This window comes from Mytilus californianus, unplaced genomic scaffold (assembly GCF_021869535.1).
Source record: "Mytilus californianus isolate M0D057914Y unplaced genomic scaffold, xbMytCali1.0.p SCAF_7, whole genome shotgun sequence".
NCBI classification, from domain to species: domain Eukaryota; kingdom Metazoa; phylum Mollusca; class Bivalvia; order Mytilida; family Mytilidae; genus Mytilus; species Mytilus californianus.
The window spans coordinates 5,557,998-5,574,414 of NW_026262723.1; the positions used below are offsets into that span (position 1 = coordinate 5,557,998).

Genomic DNA, 16,417 nt, shown 5'->3' on the forward strand with positions numbered 1-16,417 from the left:
ATTGTATTGTTTTGTTATAATTGCATTGTTACAAAACAAAAATTTACATTTAAGCCGCATTTTGTGCGACTGTCCCAAGTCAGGGACCTCTGGCCTTTGTTAGTATTGTATGGTTTTTTTTAAATTTTTGTTCATTTATATGTTTCGGAGTTTAGTGTGACGTCCATTTTCGCTGAACAAGTATACTTTTTTGTTTAGGGGCCAGCTGAAGCCCGCCTCAGGGTGCGGGATTTTCTCGCTGTGTTGAAGACCCATTGGTGGCCTTGGGCTATTTTCTGCACTTTGGTCGGGTGTTTGCGTTTGTGTTTTATACATGATTATAATGTATGACGTGTACTTGATGCATTTTAAAATGTTCTGTTTTTTTTCCATTTAGATACCGATTCATTTGATATCGAATTGAACAACATTCAGTTACAAATTCAATTTTTAGTATCATTTTATTACTCAATTTACTTTTCAGAGCAGCTAACATACTTCAGAATCATTGTAAGTTGAAAGTGGAAGACAGAATGATTGTCATTCTACCTAAAATTCCAGAGTGGTGGATTATAAATTTAGCAGCAACAAGAGCAGGTTTGTAATTTCCAGACAATTTAGAGACAAATCAGCTAGTTCTGTGACATCATCAATGTTAAACATCCCAGGTTTACTAACATCAATGAATTTGTCGTATTTCATTAAAAATAATTTAATTCGTGTATTGAAATAATGATTACAGAATTTTTAGATATTCTTATTCAAAGTTAAAACATTACTACATAAATTTTGAAAAAATGAATAAATTTTATGAACAGTAGATTTACAGAAAAAGACCGCTATCATACATTGTATCAGCACAAGAACGCTGACTGCTGGGTTGGTGCGAACCGTCCATAGACTGAGGCATCGATGGCGTGGTTGTCAAAAACACATGAAAGATACCAAGCTAAACAAATATACGCAAATACATAAGACTATATATCAAGGGTTAATGCTCGTCTCAAGAGAAATCTTTGTATTACGCTTGGCGTAGATCGACTCAAATGTACTAAGAAGATATACTGACATATTAAGTACAAATGTAAGGATAAACGCGCAATCATTTGCCTTCCTAACCTTTGTCTCAAATTCGAACCAACAATAATCAAAGCACATTTATGACTTCATTTTTAAATTGAAAAAAAAGCCATAACAACATTTTATTTGATAATATTTCAAAATAACTTACATGTTTAAAAGAGTCTTGAAGTTCATCGCAGTTCGTTGAATTGATAATACTTCATCATCTTCATTGATTCTTCAAGTTATTCGGATTTTTTTTTAATAATTGATGCGTTATTTCATGTGGAAATAACAAATAATATGTTAGATCCATCCTTTTGTTAGAAACTAAGTAAGCGGAACAAAATTATATATCACAATCTTGAAACATTGACAATGTATTTTATCGTACAAAACAGTGGTTGCTATGGTTACGTTTTGTATACAAATTAAAAGAAAAACGATATAAACTATGTATTATACCCAAATCAGCAATAAATGAAGTATAATTTACCCATTATATTCGCTTTTTTGGAGTAGTCTTCTGTGTGATATGATAGAGATAACAAAATATTTAATCATACATTTGGAGCTATATGACCAAAAATAAAAAGAATAGCCAAGACCATCTTAGGTCCACCTTATCCGAGGAATTTACCATTTTATGATTGAAAACTAACAAAATTTGAGTGGTATTCAGAATTGATCAAACTGTGCGTAATAAACTATATGCTAATGGTAAATTCTGAAACATTGTTTAAAGGCGGGGAGTTCTCTCGAGTACTTGCATGTAATTACCAATGGTATCAAACCAAAATAAAACGTATAGTTATAAAGACCCATAATAATTATAATTTAAGAAGCTTTTCCCCATCTTCCTTGCAGCGTTTGCTATAATTGAATTCGTGCGGTTGATGCATTTAAGTTAAAGATAAGATGGCTATAAGCTATTTTAATGTATACATGGAAACCTTTCCTTCAATTATTATAATTAAGCAATTATTTAAATACAAAGTTTCATAGATTCACTTCTTACACGTTATGTCAATGCTGCGGATGTGGATAGAAGGGTGGTGGTGATGACTTGAGGGAGGGGGTCCAGATAACACTCCACCTTAAAGGGTATCGTATTAAAAAAAACCCATCATGAAACAGAATAGTGTACTAATTTTCGTTTTTTGTTTCTTGCTTCATTTTGTTGTTGGTACTTTGTTTATTTTGAAGGTCGAAGATACACGAAACTAATACAGAATAAAAATGAATTAATCGGCATTTTTTGTAATCTTTTAAACGAGGAACATGTTTTTCAAACTACTAACAATATGTGTGGGCTAGATAATTGAAATGAATAAAAATGTCTTTTCAATCTTATTTATTGTAGGAATTGTATTAAGCCCAGGAACAATCCTTCTAAGGTCTAATGACATTAAACATAGAATTAAATCAGCAGGTGCCAAATTAATTGTAGTAGATACTTCAAGCGCAGACAATGTGGACCAGGTAATACAATTAATTTACATTTTAACACTGGTATTGAGAATTGTTTAGGACGTTACCATGACTGCGACATTTCAAGATTAATTAAATTTCGTTTCATCTGTGTTTAATCCGTATGTATACGGACAAGGAATCTGATGTTCAGTAGTTGTCGTTTGTTGAAGTGGTTCATAAGTGTTTCTCGTTTCTCGTTTTTTTTTATAGATTAGACCGTTGGTTTTCCCGTTTGAATGGTTTTACACTAGTATTTTTGGGGGCCCTTTATAACATGCTGTTCGGTGTGAGCCAAGGCTCCGTGTTGAAAACCGTACTTTGACCTATAATGGTTTACCTTTATAAATTTTGACTTGGATGGAGAGTTGTCTCATCGGCACTCATACCACATCTTCTTATATCTAAGTACACCTAGTTTATACGGGTTTCTCCGACACTTAGACAAAAAAAAATTCATGTACATCCAGCATGTTTCAAACTATGTAAGGTTTTGTTTATTCAAAAATTAGAATTTGTTTTACATGTATTCATAAAACAGGAAGTTCAGATAACGTCTCATAATGATAAAGTGGTACCAAACAACACTATCTAGTGATTTTTATTGCCGAACAAATCAAAGAAAAAATAAACATGTTCTTATGTAAATGGTGTGCTTTTTGTAAGCAAATAGGAAATTTACGTGTGTCAGTTTATATTGGTTTTCTTAATGTTTTTGTTTTTAATTTATGAATAACAAACTCCGAAACAGTGGAAACGTCCTCCTTGCTACGCTACGTTAACTTTTAGCAAAGCAAAGTCACCGCTGTTTCGGAGTTTGAATTTATGGCAGATCTTTATCTCAGTTAGTTATATAAATTCACAAATTTCTAGATTCTAAGTTATTTAAATCTTGATATTTTATGGACGTTTATGTATTGCTGACGACCCCAAATGTATGCTGACCTCTAGACGTATTTGCTTATTTGTGTGATTGGGTTGCTGTCTCATTGACGTATACCCAATATCTCGTGCTATAAATGCATGTATGACATGCAGTTTCTGTGTGAAAAACCACACTGCGAAATGTGTGAAAGATTTAATATGCCTTGTTCGTAGGTACCGAAATCTAATAGTTCAAGTAGATCATTGTTCTCAAAATAAAAAAAAGTAGACAAATAAATACAGGCTGGGTTGCTGTCTTATTGACCTATATACGCTTTCTACAGCTACATTGCATGTGTTTTCATTTCAAACTTAGCAAAACTATTGTATTATAGGCAACCAAAGACTTGGAAGATTGTCCACAGAAAATATTTGTCGGTGACAAGTCAGACACAAGGTAAATGTACCTATTGTTTTGGTCAAATGATATTCATGATCCCTATGACGATGAGAGATGAAATATTCATAATACAACAGATTCAGAAATTTAACATTCTTGGATCTCCTAAATTAAGTTCATTCTTAATTATTAAATTATGCTCCTTTAACTGTTGACATATACAGCGAAGCGTTAATGAAAATCTGAAAAGAGATAGTTTGAAATCAATGTCTTTGTTAAACCTTGCTTATGAATAATGGTTAGCATAACTTTATTTCAGGCCAGGATGGGCACATTTTGGGAGTTTAATGGATGAAGCTCCAGCCAATTTTAAGGTATTCCCGAAGGTTTTTTTTTTGTAAACGATATGTTTTTGGAAAATGACGCTATCAGCGGCATGTTTCCGATACCATTGACCAGAACTTACGAAAGTCGATCATTGCCTCCGCCTACCGCACTCGGTTTCATATTTACTATTTTACATCAATCTCCAATACAGACAGAGTTGTCGTCCTTTCCTCCAAATTGATGAGGAAAAGACGACATCTCTGTCTGTATGGGAGATTGATTTTACATACTAACTGGAATCTGCTTGTATTACGCTACACTCTTACAAAGTGTTGTAGTTGGACGGGAACCAGTTTACATACTTTATTTTATTTACCAAAAAGATATCTTGACCTGTCCATATGTTTTTGTTATTAAATTTAAATGGTATTTGGAGCTATCCCTTTGTTATATTTTTCATATTTATTCGAGGTTTCACTTTTATGCACATGTCTTACAATCGTAAACAATCGGTATGTATACATGATAAATAGATCCGTTTTGTTATGGTGTTGGACTTTTTACCCTCCAATGATCAGCAATCGCTAGACAAAATAGTTCTCCTAAATAATGTCAGCCTTTCATGCCATTTCAACTTTACAATCATTAAAAAAGTGAAAATCGGAATCATTTTGATATCCATTGGATAGAAACTGGTCTTTATCCAGATTTACGAAGATTTTAAAAATCGGAAAATAGTAATACGGTTATACCCACGCTGTGCGTATGAATCTTTGTTTACAAAACAGGATTTCGGAACGTCTCTAGTTTTTAGATCGTAAGTCACGATAAACTCAAACTGAAAGTAAACAGTTGTTTGTAAGACGCAGGTTTACTCACCATAAACAAGCTGAAACGTTCAGTATGGCATATATTTTAGGTTAAAGACGGTCCCATTCATTTAAAAAGCATTTTGAAAGTAGACGATGGGATTATTTCAGGTTTGGGGAACGAGTAAATTATCACAAAGTTCATTTCTTGACGACCTCATAATTTCATCATGTCGATGCCGATGGTACAAGTCGATTTTTACTGTTTACTGTCGCTTCTCATGTTTTGTATTTAAACGGTCGTTTATTTTTAAACCCGAACCAGGCATATGCATTCTGTAATTGTGCAAATCTTCGTTCTTTGGTCAATTGGCTTATGGATAGTTGTATCAATTTCAACTCTTATATTATTTTTTTTTTAAATATATTTGCATTACACATGCAATGGCAGTACCTTTCCAATTACTATTTATGTGTTGTGTCTAAATTAAAGTTGTAACACTTTATAGTGACTGGAAAGGGTAGAAAAATTCATTAGATGAGAAAAGGCTGAAGATACTTCAAACGGCATCGAATCATTAGATATTGCATTTTATAAAAAGAAACTGAGATTTGGATAGTTCCACTTCAAGGTAAAAATGTTTATCTCTTGTGAAATGAAATAAAAAAAAAATATTGTAACACTGTAGTTAATTAATAAAGATACTATTACGTGTATATCTGTATTGGCCTTATTATTGGTTCTCGACCAGCAGTCAAACGGCATCGAATCATTAGATATTGCATCTTATAAAAGGAAACTGAGATTTGGATAGTTCCACTTCAAGGTAAAAATGTTTATCTCTTGTGAAATGAAATAAAAAAAATATTGTAACACTGTAGTTAATTAATAAAGATACTAATTACGTGTATTTCTGTATTGGCCTTATTATTGGTCCTCGGCAAGCAGTATTGGCCTTCCGCTTCGCCTCAGACCAATACACCCAAGACATGGACCAATAACAAGGCCAATACAGAAATACTTACGCAATGATATTATAGAATGACAATATGGTTCAATAGCGGGAATCAGCCCCTCAACTACTTTTTACATAAATATTAACTTCTGGCTTCAACGCTTTGTTCGTCTTGTCTGGAGATCTTGCTGTAGTTCCAGTTCAGCAAGCATTTTAGAGACGTATCCCGTCCATCCTCTTTTGACTTGTAATCTCTGGTGGTAGATTTTGCCGCTTGACATTGTATCCTTTCAAGCTTGTTTTTTTTTTTGTTACCGTGTAGGGGTCCCATACTATGGCTCCATATTAAATTATAAGATCCATTCCTAAAGATCTAGATCATTGTTCTAATCTGACACAAATTTCAATAACTGGAATGCTACCCAAGTTGAATATATGGTGACCCACGAGAACAGCATTATCACTATTGAAATTGTGTTTAATACCATGATTGTTCAATGTCATTAACTTAAATGGAGACAGACATTTGACCTGAAAGACATGAAAGGTGGTGTGGGAGTGCAAAATCAAAAACTAACTGACTATGATATTTGGTTAAAGAATGAATATCAATTACATGGGTCAACATGGTCAAGGGCAGAGTTGTTATAAAATAACAATATGGCAGAGAAGTGGTTTCAAGTTTCATATAAAGCGACCTGACTGACATGAAATAAAAAATCGAAGGAGTATCCCTATTGTCTAATCTTCAAGGTGAAATAAAACTAGTAAAACAATATTATACTATTGTCTAAATATACAGAAATATAATTTGCTTCAAGTAACAGAAATAACTAGGTCACTAGTAACTTATTTAATGAGTATGTGGGGTATAAGAGCTTGCTAACAACAGGCTCTTCATAATTATTTAGTTTGAAAAGGATACTAGTAGTCTATATTCTTGATTTAGAAAAATGTAATTGCAAGAAAAAAATCACATTACTTAGAATACTTTAGATCATTCAGGTAGTCTTTATTTATATGTACAAAAGAACAGCCAGTAGTCATTGGATATTGTAGATCATTCAAATAGTCTTGACCTTTTTATTAGTACAAAAGAACAGCCAGTAGTCATTGGATATTGTAGACCATTCCGGTAGTCTTGGCCTATTTATTTATACAAAAAAACAGCCAGTAGTAATTGGATACTGTAGATCATTCAGGTAGTCTTGACCTATTCATTTGTACTGAAAAAACAGACACATATACGAATATCAATTATATGCTTACGAGACATGTTGCAATGTAAAACTTATTACGGTATGTGAAAATCAAGACTTGCATAAAAAATATCACAATAATAGAGACAGTGGCGTCATTTTTCCTCAGAGCTTTCAGCTCTTTGATTGTTTTTTGTATTTTGTTTTTTTGTTTGTTTTGTTTTGTTTTTATACATAGAAGCTTCATATTCAGTAAACATATATCGTTATTGTTTATAATCCCAACCTTTACCAAGGATGTAATTATTAGTTTTACGGCCTTGTAGGTAATGGAAATTACTGATGCATACTGACTACCAGATATCTAGTCATTAGAAATTTAAGAAAATCAATACGAAGACAGATCTTACCTTATTAGTTTTATCAATGAGGTTATATTATATATTAGATATAACCTCCTTGGTTTAATGTTGTGAATATGTGGTTTTTTGTTGTGTTTTCTGCTTGTTTGTTTATGTTTGTGTTTTTTGTGTATGTGGTTGCTTTCAGGGTACATGGTCACGGTTAAAAAAAAATAGATTGAATTAAGTACCAGTTCTCGGTTCTTTGTTCAATACAATTTCTTTAAAAACCTATATCTGCCAAAGGATTACTCAATTTACTGAAACGAATGAGAAATCTATTTTCCCAAGTTATCCAATATGACTTGCAAGACACTTCTTAAATAGAACACAAAGTATTGAATAATAACCAAGTTCAGCTACGGTCAACTTTGCCGGATGAAGTTGAAAACTTAGTACAGAATCACTACCGAGCTGATGATACAATCGAGAACCTGTAGTCTTTACAATCTTTATAATTATAGGTTCAAACATTTTCACACGTTAGGCCGTATTTTTATTTCTAGAAATTTTTGTTGTTTGATAAGGTTGTCATTGACGTACATCTTACATCGCCACATGTCACTATTATTAGCTAGCTTAATAACGTCTTATCTGTTTACCTTAAGGATGTAGTTAGGTGAAATTATAAAAAATCTATAATTTAAAATTGATACTTTAAGTCAGAAGAGCATTAGTTAAGAAACAAAATAAGCTAAAAATATCGATAGGTTATGGAGCTCCTTTTCGAGATATTAATTTTTTTATAAACTGCGGGAAAAGGCTGACTCGGACTTTTACCTTATATTTGCATTGGTAATATTTGGGTCTCAAATTGAAAGAAAAGAAATCTAGAATCTACTTAAATTTTGGTAAATGGCCTTTTATATGCTATTGGAGTCTTATATGAAAAGAAAAATGGGTGTTATGGGGCAAAATATTTTAACCTGTATCGTTCGTAGGAAAAAAAAACATGGAGTCCGATTATCTGACACAAATTCCTAAACCCGACCTAAGTACATCCTTAAGTTTGCCTTGGTATCCTTGTGTGATTCAAAAATATATCCTTTTTGATGTACTTTTTCTGTACTTTTCTTATTTGTAAATTTATTAATATTAAAGCTTTTTAAATTGTAGAACTATTTATTTTTGTGAATTTCAGACGATTAAATCGAAAGCTAGTGACCCAATGACATTGTTTTTCACTAGTGGTACAACGGGTGCTCCAAAAATGGCATTGCATACCCATGGTAGTTATGGATATGGACATTCTATAACAGCAAGGTTATTATAAGATCGTATTATATAGACATACATTGTATGATATGATAATAAAGCATACAATCAATGTATCAAACTTAAGAAACAACTGTTACACTAATATTGTTGTTACTCACCTTCAGAAATGCGGAGAAGTTTACAAGCTCACAGCTTATTGTATGAAACCGCCCCTTTCGACGACTCGAACGGATTGCTTTGATAAATATCGATAACCGCTAAATTATCTGGCTAGGCAATTAGGTATTTTGAAATATTTCCAGAATTAATGGGATTTGTTGTTTTCAAAGTGATTTTGTTTTACATTTTCCTCCTTCAACAATGATAAAAAAAAACTAAATAAATAAAATCCGTTTTATACAGCATGCTAGCAATCTCATATCAGTTAACTCTTTTGTCCATTAGGAACAAAATTAAAGATAAGTTTGAATTCTATGTATTAACATAATAGATTTTATAGCGATTTTTGTACAGGTTGAAAAAGTCGGAAATGTTAAAATCTTTAGGGTTTTTACATTGCTTAAATAATACTAAAATGTTGCAATCATCTGGATTATTTTATTTTAAGATACTTGTTAGATATAGACCATAATGGTATGATGTGGAATATGTCTGATACTGGTTGGGCTAAAGCATCATGGACTAGTCTGTTTGCACCATGGATCAGAGGAGCCTGTATTTTTATTCACAATTCTGATAAGTTTGACCCAGAAAGAACGCTACAGGTACACGAATTGAAATTCGAAAATGATCTGAAATGAAGTTCCAAGATTTAACAAAAAAAGTTTGAATAACTTCCTTTATCATTTCTCATATAGCTCCATTTAAAAGGGATTATGCATTAATTAATTTTAATTTTCAATTATATATGATTTTGTTAGAGACTGTGATAACTGAAACATATTCCCTAAAATCTGACATGTTTTTCATATTTGTATACCTTTTCCATTTTATAAAATTAAAAGTTACCTCGACATTTATATGTAATATTCCCAGTTTTAATTTTGCTCTTTTCCATTTTTCATTCGATTTTTAATTGTTATAAATGTCATTTTTTAGATTAGTCTTTTTCCAATAATCGTAATTCTTTCTCCTCATCATCTTCATTTATTACAATACAATAATTTCCTTTTAGATTAGAAGATATTTTAGGAGGACATGTTTTTTAATCGGATTATTAATGAAAGAAAATAATTTACCATAATGTCCACAAAGCTTCTCCGAATATATATTTAATGCTCAAATCCAAATAAAGATTAAGTGAATGATTTATTGTTAAAATGTTGCTTGCTAATTGTTTAACTGCAACCAATACCTGCATATTCAGCATGGGAACACTTACAGGAGATATTAGTAAACATTAATGTATTATGGGTGTTACAGGAACGTCATCCTAAATATACCTCACAAGGTTCATGTTTACAAGAAACATTTCCCGTGCACATTATTATGACACATTTAATAGAATAAGAAGATTTGGTGTGATTGCCAATGAGACAACTCTCCACACAGACCAGACCAAATGTCATAAAAGTAAACAACTATAGGTCACCGTACGACCTTTAACAATGAACAAACCCCATTCCGCATAGCAAGCTATATATTGATGAGTTGTAAAAAAGAAAAAAAAAAAAATACCGAACTCCAAGGCAAATTCAAAAAGGGGAAGTCCATAAAAACTGACAAAATTAAACGCATTCAATCAACGGAACAAGTGAAAAACAACTGCCATATTCCTGACTTGGTACAGGCATTTTCCGAAGAAAATGATGGGTTAAACCTGTTTTTATAGCAAGCTAAACCTCCTACTTGTATGACATGTAACGTGTGTGGGCTTTCCATGTCTGTCAGAAAACTTCTTCCTATTTTCCAATACTTGCAATTACGAGTGGGATGTCATCGAAAAGTGGAGTAATTTTGTTGTGATTGTGAACTTCTAAAACTCAAGTTGTTTTGTTACATGTACGACTGAGACGCAATCTAATATAGCGTGACTTATACGGGGACCGAACCACGTCCACCCATACCTTAAACGAGCACCAGCTTCACTCAACGAGGGATTTTTCAGAAATACAGAATAGTATGTGTTCTTTTATTACATAGGGTATGTTTTCTTGTAAATGCATATTTTTCTTTGTAGATTTTAGATAAGTATCCTATTACTAATTTCTGTGCACCACCAACTGTGTATAGACATTTAGTAAAACAACCACTTCACAGATACAGCTTGTCGAGAAAGTTACTTTGTGTCGGTGCTGGAGAACCTGTTGTAAGTTGAGAAAATAGAACTTGAAGATAACAAGGACATTTATCAATAATAATATCAAAATAGTTAACACACACAGCCACATATGAAAAACTCGTTTTTGATTTTACTCTCATCAGGCATGTTCAAACTTAAACATATACAAGCCAGGGATGTTTAAATACATAAAAATGTGAGAATCTATATGACCGAAAAGTACCTAAACAGAATAGCCAAATGAATCCAAAGTCAGCTTTACCTGAGAGAGTTGGAACCTTTGTTTGAGAAGCCGTAAACTAGAATTGTATTTCAATGATACGGTGGTTTTCATTTTTAAATGATTTATTTACGCTAAATCATTTTTTGTACATAAATTAGGCCGTTAGTTTTCTCATTTGAATTGTTTTACATTGTCATTTCGGGGCCTTTTATAACTGACTGTGCGGTATGGGCTTTGTTCATTGTTGAAGGCTGTACGGTGACCTATAGATATTAATTTCTGTGTCATTTGGTCAATTGTGGAGAGTTGTCTCATTGGCAATCATACCACATCTTCTTTTTTATATATAGTAATTACAATCAGTAATATAAAACAGAAACTGGTTTGTTACGTACAGTCTATTTGTTTAAATATGATTTATATGAACTATTAATTTTTTGTAAAAGAAATATGATGTATTATAAATATTCAATGATGTATTATCTGCATTTTGTAGAACCCAGAACTACTGAAAGAATGGCACGATGGTACTGGTTTGACTTTATATGAAGGTTACGGACAAACGGAAACTGTAAGTATTTTCATTGGCTACAGTATTACACATTTCATCTCTCAAATGTAAAGTATTAAATGAGTATATTATATATATATATATATTACATATAACTCGTCTCAAATTTAGCCCAACAATATAAGCTCTCCAAATTTGCGTTAGCAAATTTTTATTCTTCCCTCAGCGGGATTTGAACCCTTGCTTCTGTGACATCGTGGCAACACCGCCTGCACCGTGTCCAGCGCCCCAGACCCCTCGACAACCTAGGCTACATGAAAATATAGAGTTGTTACACAGTATAGTGGCAAGTAGATGTGTGTACTTTTCAGACAGCTATTTTGTCTGTCGTAAAGGATGATAATGTAAATTACCATGCCGCGACATCAATTATAATTTTATTATACTCGTCTAAACATGTGACAATTTTATGTTTTAGTTTGTAACCCGGATTTGTTTTTATCTCTATCGATTTATGAGTTTCGAACAGCGGTATACTACTGTTGCCTTTATTTATGGTTATACAGGGCTAACACCATAATATATATATAACTCGTCTCAAGTTTAGCCCAACAATGTTAGATTTTCATTTGTTCTTCCCTTAGCGGGACTCGTGTGACATCGTGGCAACACCGCCTCCACCGTGTCTAGACGTGTATATATAATACAATAAAATTTAAAAAAAAATGATGTGGCGGCATGGTAATTAACATTATCATCCTTTACGACAGACACAATAGCTGATCTGAAAGGTACACCATCTACTTGCCACTATATATCATGTACTGTGTTACAACCCTACCGTGGATAAAGCCGACGAGGAAAGGCATTACATCGACCACCAAAAGCTATATATATATATATGTTGTGTAAAAGATGCAAGTTTGTACAAATTATAATTTGTACAGGGTTTTTGTACAAGTGATAAGTTTTTTAACAGGTGATAAAAATTTCTTAACAGATGATAAACTTTTCTAAAATTTATCAGCTTAATGTCTTAAATTCAAAATGTATATGCTTTAACCTAACATTTAGTGCTATTCGTCTTGTCCTAAAACTGGAAATAAGGACACCTGAATGGTTTAAATTCTATATTTTATTTTTTCTCCTTATATCAAAATCATATCCATAAAAGTCTTTTTGTGTTCTTATAATGTTTTTGTATCAATGCTCAGTAGTAGACTGTATCATGTAGTCATGGAAATATGACAGACATATGCGAAACAAAAGACTCATCAGTGACGCTTCAATCAAAAAAGTATAAAAGGCCAACAAAAGTACGAAGTTGAAGAGCATTAAGGACCGAAAATTCCAAACGGTTTTGCTAAATACAGCTCTATATGAGGAGAAATTATCAAGCTTGCTTTCGTCAAGCGTAAAACTGTCTAACTGAGGGGAGAAAAGACCAGAAATAACACGATAAACAGATTTTCGGGTTTTCTGCTTATAGATATAGTAAAATATCAGCCAAAAAGTTCATATTGTGGCTCGAGGCTGATATTTTACAATATCAATGTGTAGACACCCGATCATCTATACATATATTGAGTACTGTGATAACTAGAATATGTCGTTTCGATTGCCTGTTAGGTCAAGTAAAACACTAATCATTGGTTTATGGTGCCTTTTCGTCAGTAAGAGCACAGCAATGACAGTTCTGTTCAGATGTAGATATTATGCCATGATATTGTGACATTTTATCATGTGGACTGTTATTTGGGAGCTACATACAAATAAGAAAATGTGGTTTAATGGTAAATGAGACAACTATGCATAAAAAGATAAGACTAAGATAAAAGGACAAATATGTGATCAGTTTAGTACGTTTAAAATCAGTGAACGTGTCAGTTTAGCACACAGAAGATTATATATATTTTGTATCTTATTACACGTTATCGTCAAGTATATGAATGTACTATTTTCCACTAAATGTTAAACATTCTTAAATATCAATCGATGATAAGGTATTGTTTTGATATTTTGAAAACATAGATATCGAGACAATCAGATATAGAGTTCGACATAGAGTATTTTTTTTACGTTTGAATAACTGTTTTATTTAGACGTTTTTATGTGGGACATATCCATGTGTTGAAATCAGACCAGGTTCTATGGGGAAGGCAGCTCCTGGGATTGATCTACAGGTCAGTGTTTTATGTTAGCAATATTAATAAAGGGAGATGTGGAGTATAAATCAATGAGGCAGCAACCCATCTGAATACATTACCAAAAGATATCTAGAGGGCAACATACAAATGTACGGTATTGAAGATACAATTACAACTGATTTCAAACTTAATGATATGACTATTATAAATATATTCTTTTATGCATAGATTTAAGTATATTTGTTGTAAAGAGCATTTACTAATAGTGATGCCTGACATAAATTTATACCTTGAGTGAAAGTATGTAAACTTATTGGTTGGAACATTATTTAACAAAATTTTCTAACCGTACTAACTATACATCACTAAGAATAAACTCATCATAGATACAAGAATTAAAATTTTGTAAGTCAGACGCGCGTTTCGTCTACAAAAGACTCATCAGTGACGCTCGAATAAACAAGTTTAAAAGGCCAAATATAGTACGAAGTTGAAGTGCATTGAGGACCCAAAAATGAGTTTCAACCCGTTACCATACATGAAATGAACATGAAATGTAAAAAAAAACCCAAATGATAAATTTCGTGCGTCCAAAGTGCTTTTCTGGATTTACTTTTACCAGGAATGCTCAAACCTAAACTTTTGATTTGATTTGATTTTGATTTGATTTTTGGTGTTTTAACCCCACTTTTAAGCACCGCTTTTGGGCTATTTCGTGGCGGCCAGTTTTTATTGGTGGAGGAAGCCGGAGTGCCCAGAGAAAACCACCGACCTTCGATAGGAAAACTGACAATCCTAGTCAGTTAAGATTGGAGTCGAGTGCACCCGCACGAGCGGGGTTCGAACTCATAACCTCAGTGTTGACTGGCTAGTGATTACAGTAGTAACTACTTAGACCACTCGGCCCTAAACTTTTGAAAGCCAGTGATGTGTTATAACGCTGAAACATTAGCAGCTTTAGGACTAGATTAAACATAATTATGCATTGCACCGACTTACCAGACGACAAGATAATCATTAAATTAAGAATAAGAAGTTATCAAAAAATGTTTTAAACTTCAAGGTATTCAAAAAACAAAAGATCATAGTCCTTAAATGATGGCCAATTGTTTAAAAAAAAAACCTGTCCTATTCCTTAGTACACATTGAAAAATAACTTATTGAAATTTCATAGCTACAAAAGAACTAAGAAACACAATAAAAGGACTACTGCATTTGCAATATACAAAAATTGTATAACACAGATGGTGAGTTATATTTTTGAGAAAATGCTAATCATTTACAATTTCTACGATTTGATAGAGTTATTATGTACTATTACACATATTTATACAAATATTTTTGTAGATCGTTGACAATGATGGTAATATATTGCCTAGAAACACAGAAGGTGTGATTGGTGTAAGAGTAAATCCTGTTCGACCAATGGGATTGTTTTCCCATTATGTCGTAAGTGATGATACCTTTTTGTATTAATGATAAATAGAATAATTCGCACGTATGCAAATATAAATGTGCAGAAACATTGTTTGACTGAGAAACTTGAAAAGAAGATATTAAATTTAACTTTTTTTTGTTGTTTCTATATGTTTGCTACATAACATTGTTTTTTAATATATTAAAATGCAACGATTAACAGTAAATACATCAAATTCCAATTAAGCAAAGTGAATTTCCAGTATCCCTTAAACAAAAAAAACAAGGTTCCAAAGTACACAGTACAATATAATTATGTAGACATAACCATGAAGTTGTGTTTCTTTATGCCGACCTTTCACTTTAGTTAATTTAGAAAACATATTTGCAATAGAAAAGGTTTAAATCGACTTAACGCAACCACGTTTATTTAGAAAAATTAAAGAAATGCGACTCTAATGCTGTAATCTACGCCTTCATATTTTAATCCTATCTTATGTATAATAAGGAAATGTGCTTCATCAGAAATCTCTACCGAAAGTTTATCAGACCATCTGACATCCTAAAATAAGAATATTTGTATTTGAGCTTGTATTTTAATCAAAGTTGATTGAAAGTAGTTACTAAGAAAAACGAACGATAACTATTGTTGTTACTTCTGACTTTTCATAAATAAAAAGAGCCTAATCTTCAACAGTTTTCAGAAAATGCAAGAAATTATATCAACCGTCTGTTGTTCCTTAGCATGATAACTTTTTCAGTCAGTAGTTTATCGTTCGTTCTGTTGGTTGATATAGTCTAACGTTTGGTTTCGACAGGTTTATGGACTTCCCACTTTCTGAATCTACCCTGGAGGTTGGTACTTTTGTAGAACGGTTTTGTATTCGGACCATTTGAGTACATTGTAACGGACAAACAATGTTTTGACCTTAGGTAGCAAATAGAATAACAAACCATTTGCCTTAAATACTTTTAGGATGATGATAACAGAAATAAAGCCGTCTTTAAAGGTGATTTTTACTTAACTGGTGACCGTGGGAAAATGGATGAAGATGACTACATTTGGTTTATTGGACGTGATGATGATGTCATGCTGTCGTCAGGGTAATGTCTTTTTATATGGAATGTGGTGATTTGTTTGTTTTTGTTTAAAA

At 32.5% G+C, this 16,417-nt stretch overlaps 3 protein-coding genes across 21 annotated transcripts in view; 2 read left to right on the plus strand and 1 right to left on the minus strand.

Moving 5' to 3' along the window:
- LOC127709276 (acyl-coenzyme A synthetase ACSM3, mitochondrial-like) overlaps positions 1-16,417 on the plus strand; it is a 268,456-nt gene that overhangs the window by 188,692 nt on the left and 63,347 nt on the right. The gene's annotated exons all lie outside the window — the stretch shown is intronic.
- The window catches only part of LOC127709278 (acyl-coenzyme A synthetase ACSM3, mitochondrial-like), a 135,186-nt gene that overhangs the window by 115,624 nt on the left and 3,145 nt on the right, over positions 1-16,417 (plus strand). For all 4 annotated transcript variants that reach the window (XM_052214728.1, XM_052214729.1, XM_052214727.1 and 1 more), the window contains 11 exons: positions 464-576; positions 2,405-2,523; positions 3,771-3,832; positions 4,095-4,149; positions 8,609-8,730; positions 9,293-9,449; positions 10,865-10,993; positions 11,686-11,760; positions 13,803-13,883; positions 15,195-15,296; positions 16,240-16,367. In XM_052214728.1, the coding sequence (XP_052070688.1) occupies positions 513-576; positions 2,405-2,523; positions 3,771-3,832; positions 4,095-4,149; positions 8,609-8,730; positions 9,293-9,449; positions 10,865-10,993; positions 11,686-11,760; positions 13,803-13,883; positions 15,195-15,296; positions 16,240-16,367 (1,094 nt within the window). In that variant the 5' untranslated portion in view covers positions 464-512. The remainder of the gene's footprint in view (positions 1-463; positions 577-2,404; positions 2,524-3,770; positions 3,833-4,094; positions 4,150-8,608; positions 8,731-9,292; positions 9,450-10,864; positions 10,994-11,685; positions 11,761-13,802; positions 13,884-15,194; positions 15,297-16,239; positions 16,368-16,417) is intronic.
- LOC127709281 (protocadherin Fat 3-like) overlaps positions 1-16,417 on the minus strand; it is a 74,622-nt gene that overhangs the window by 44,171 nt on the left and 14,034 nt on the right. The gene's annotated exons all lie outside the window — the stretch shown is intronic.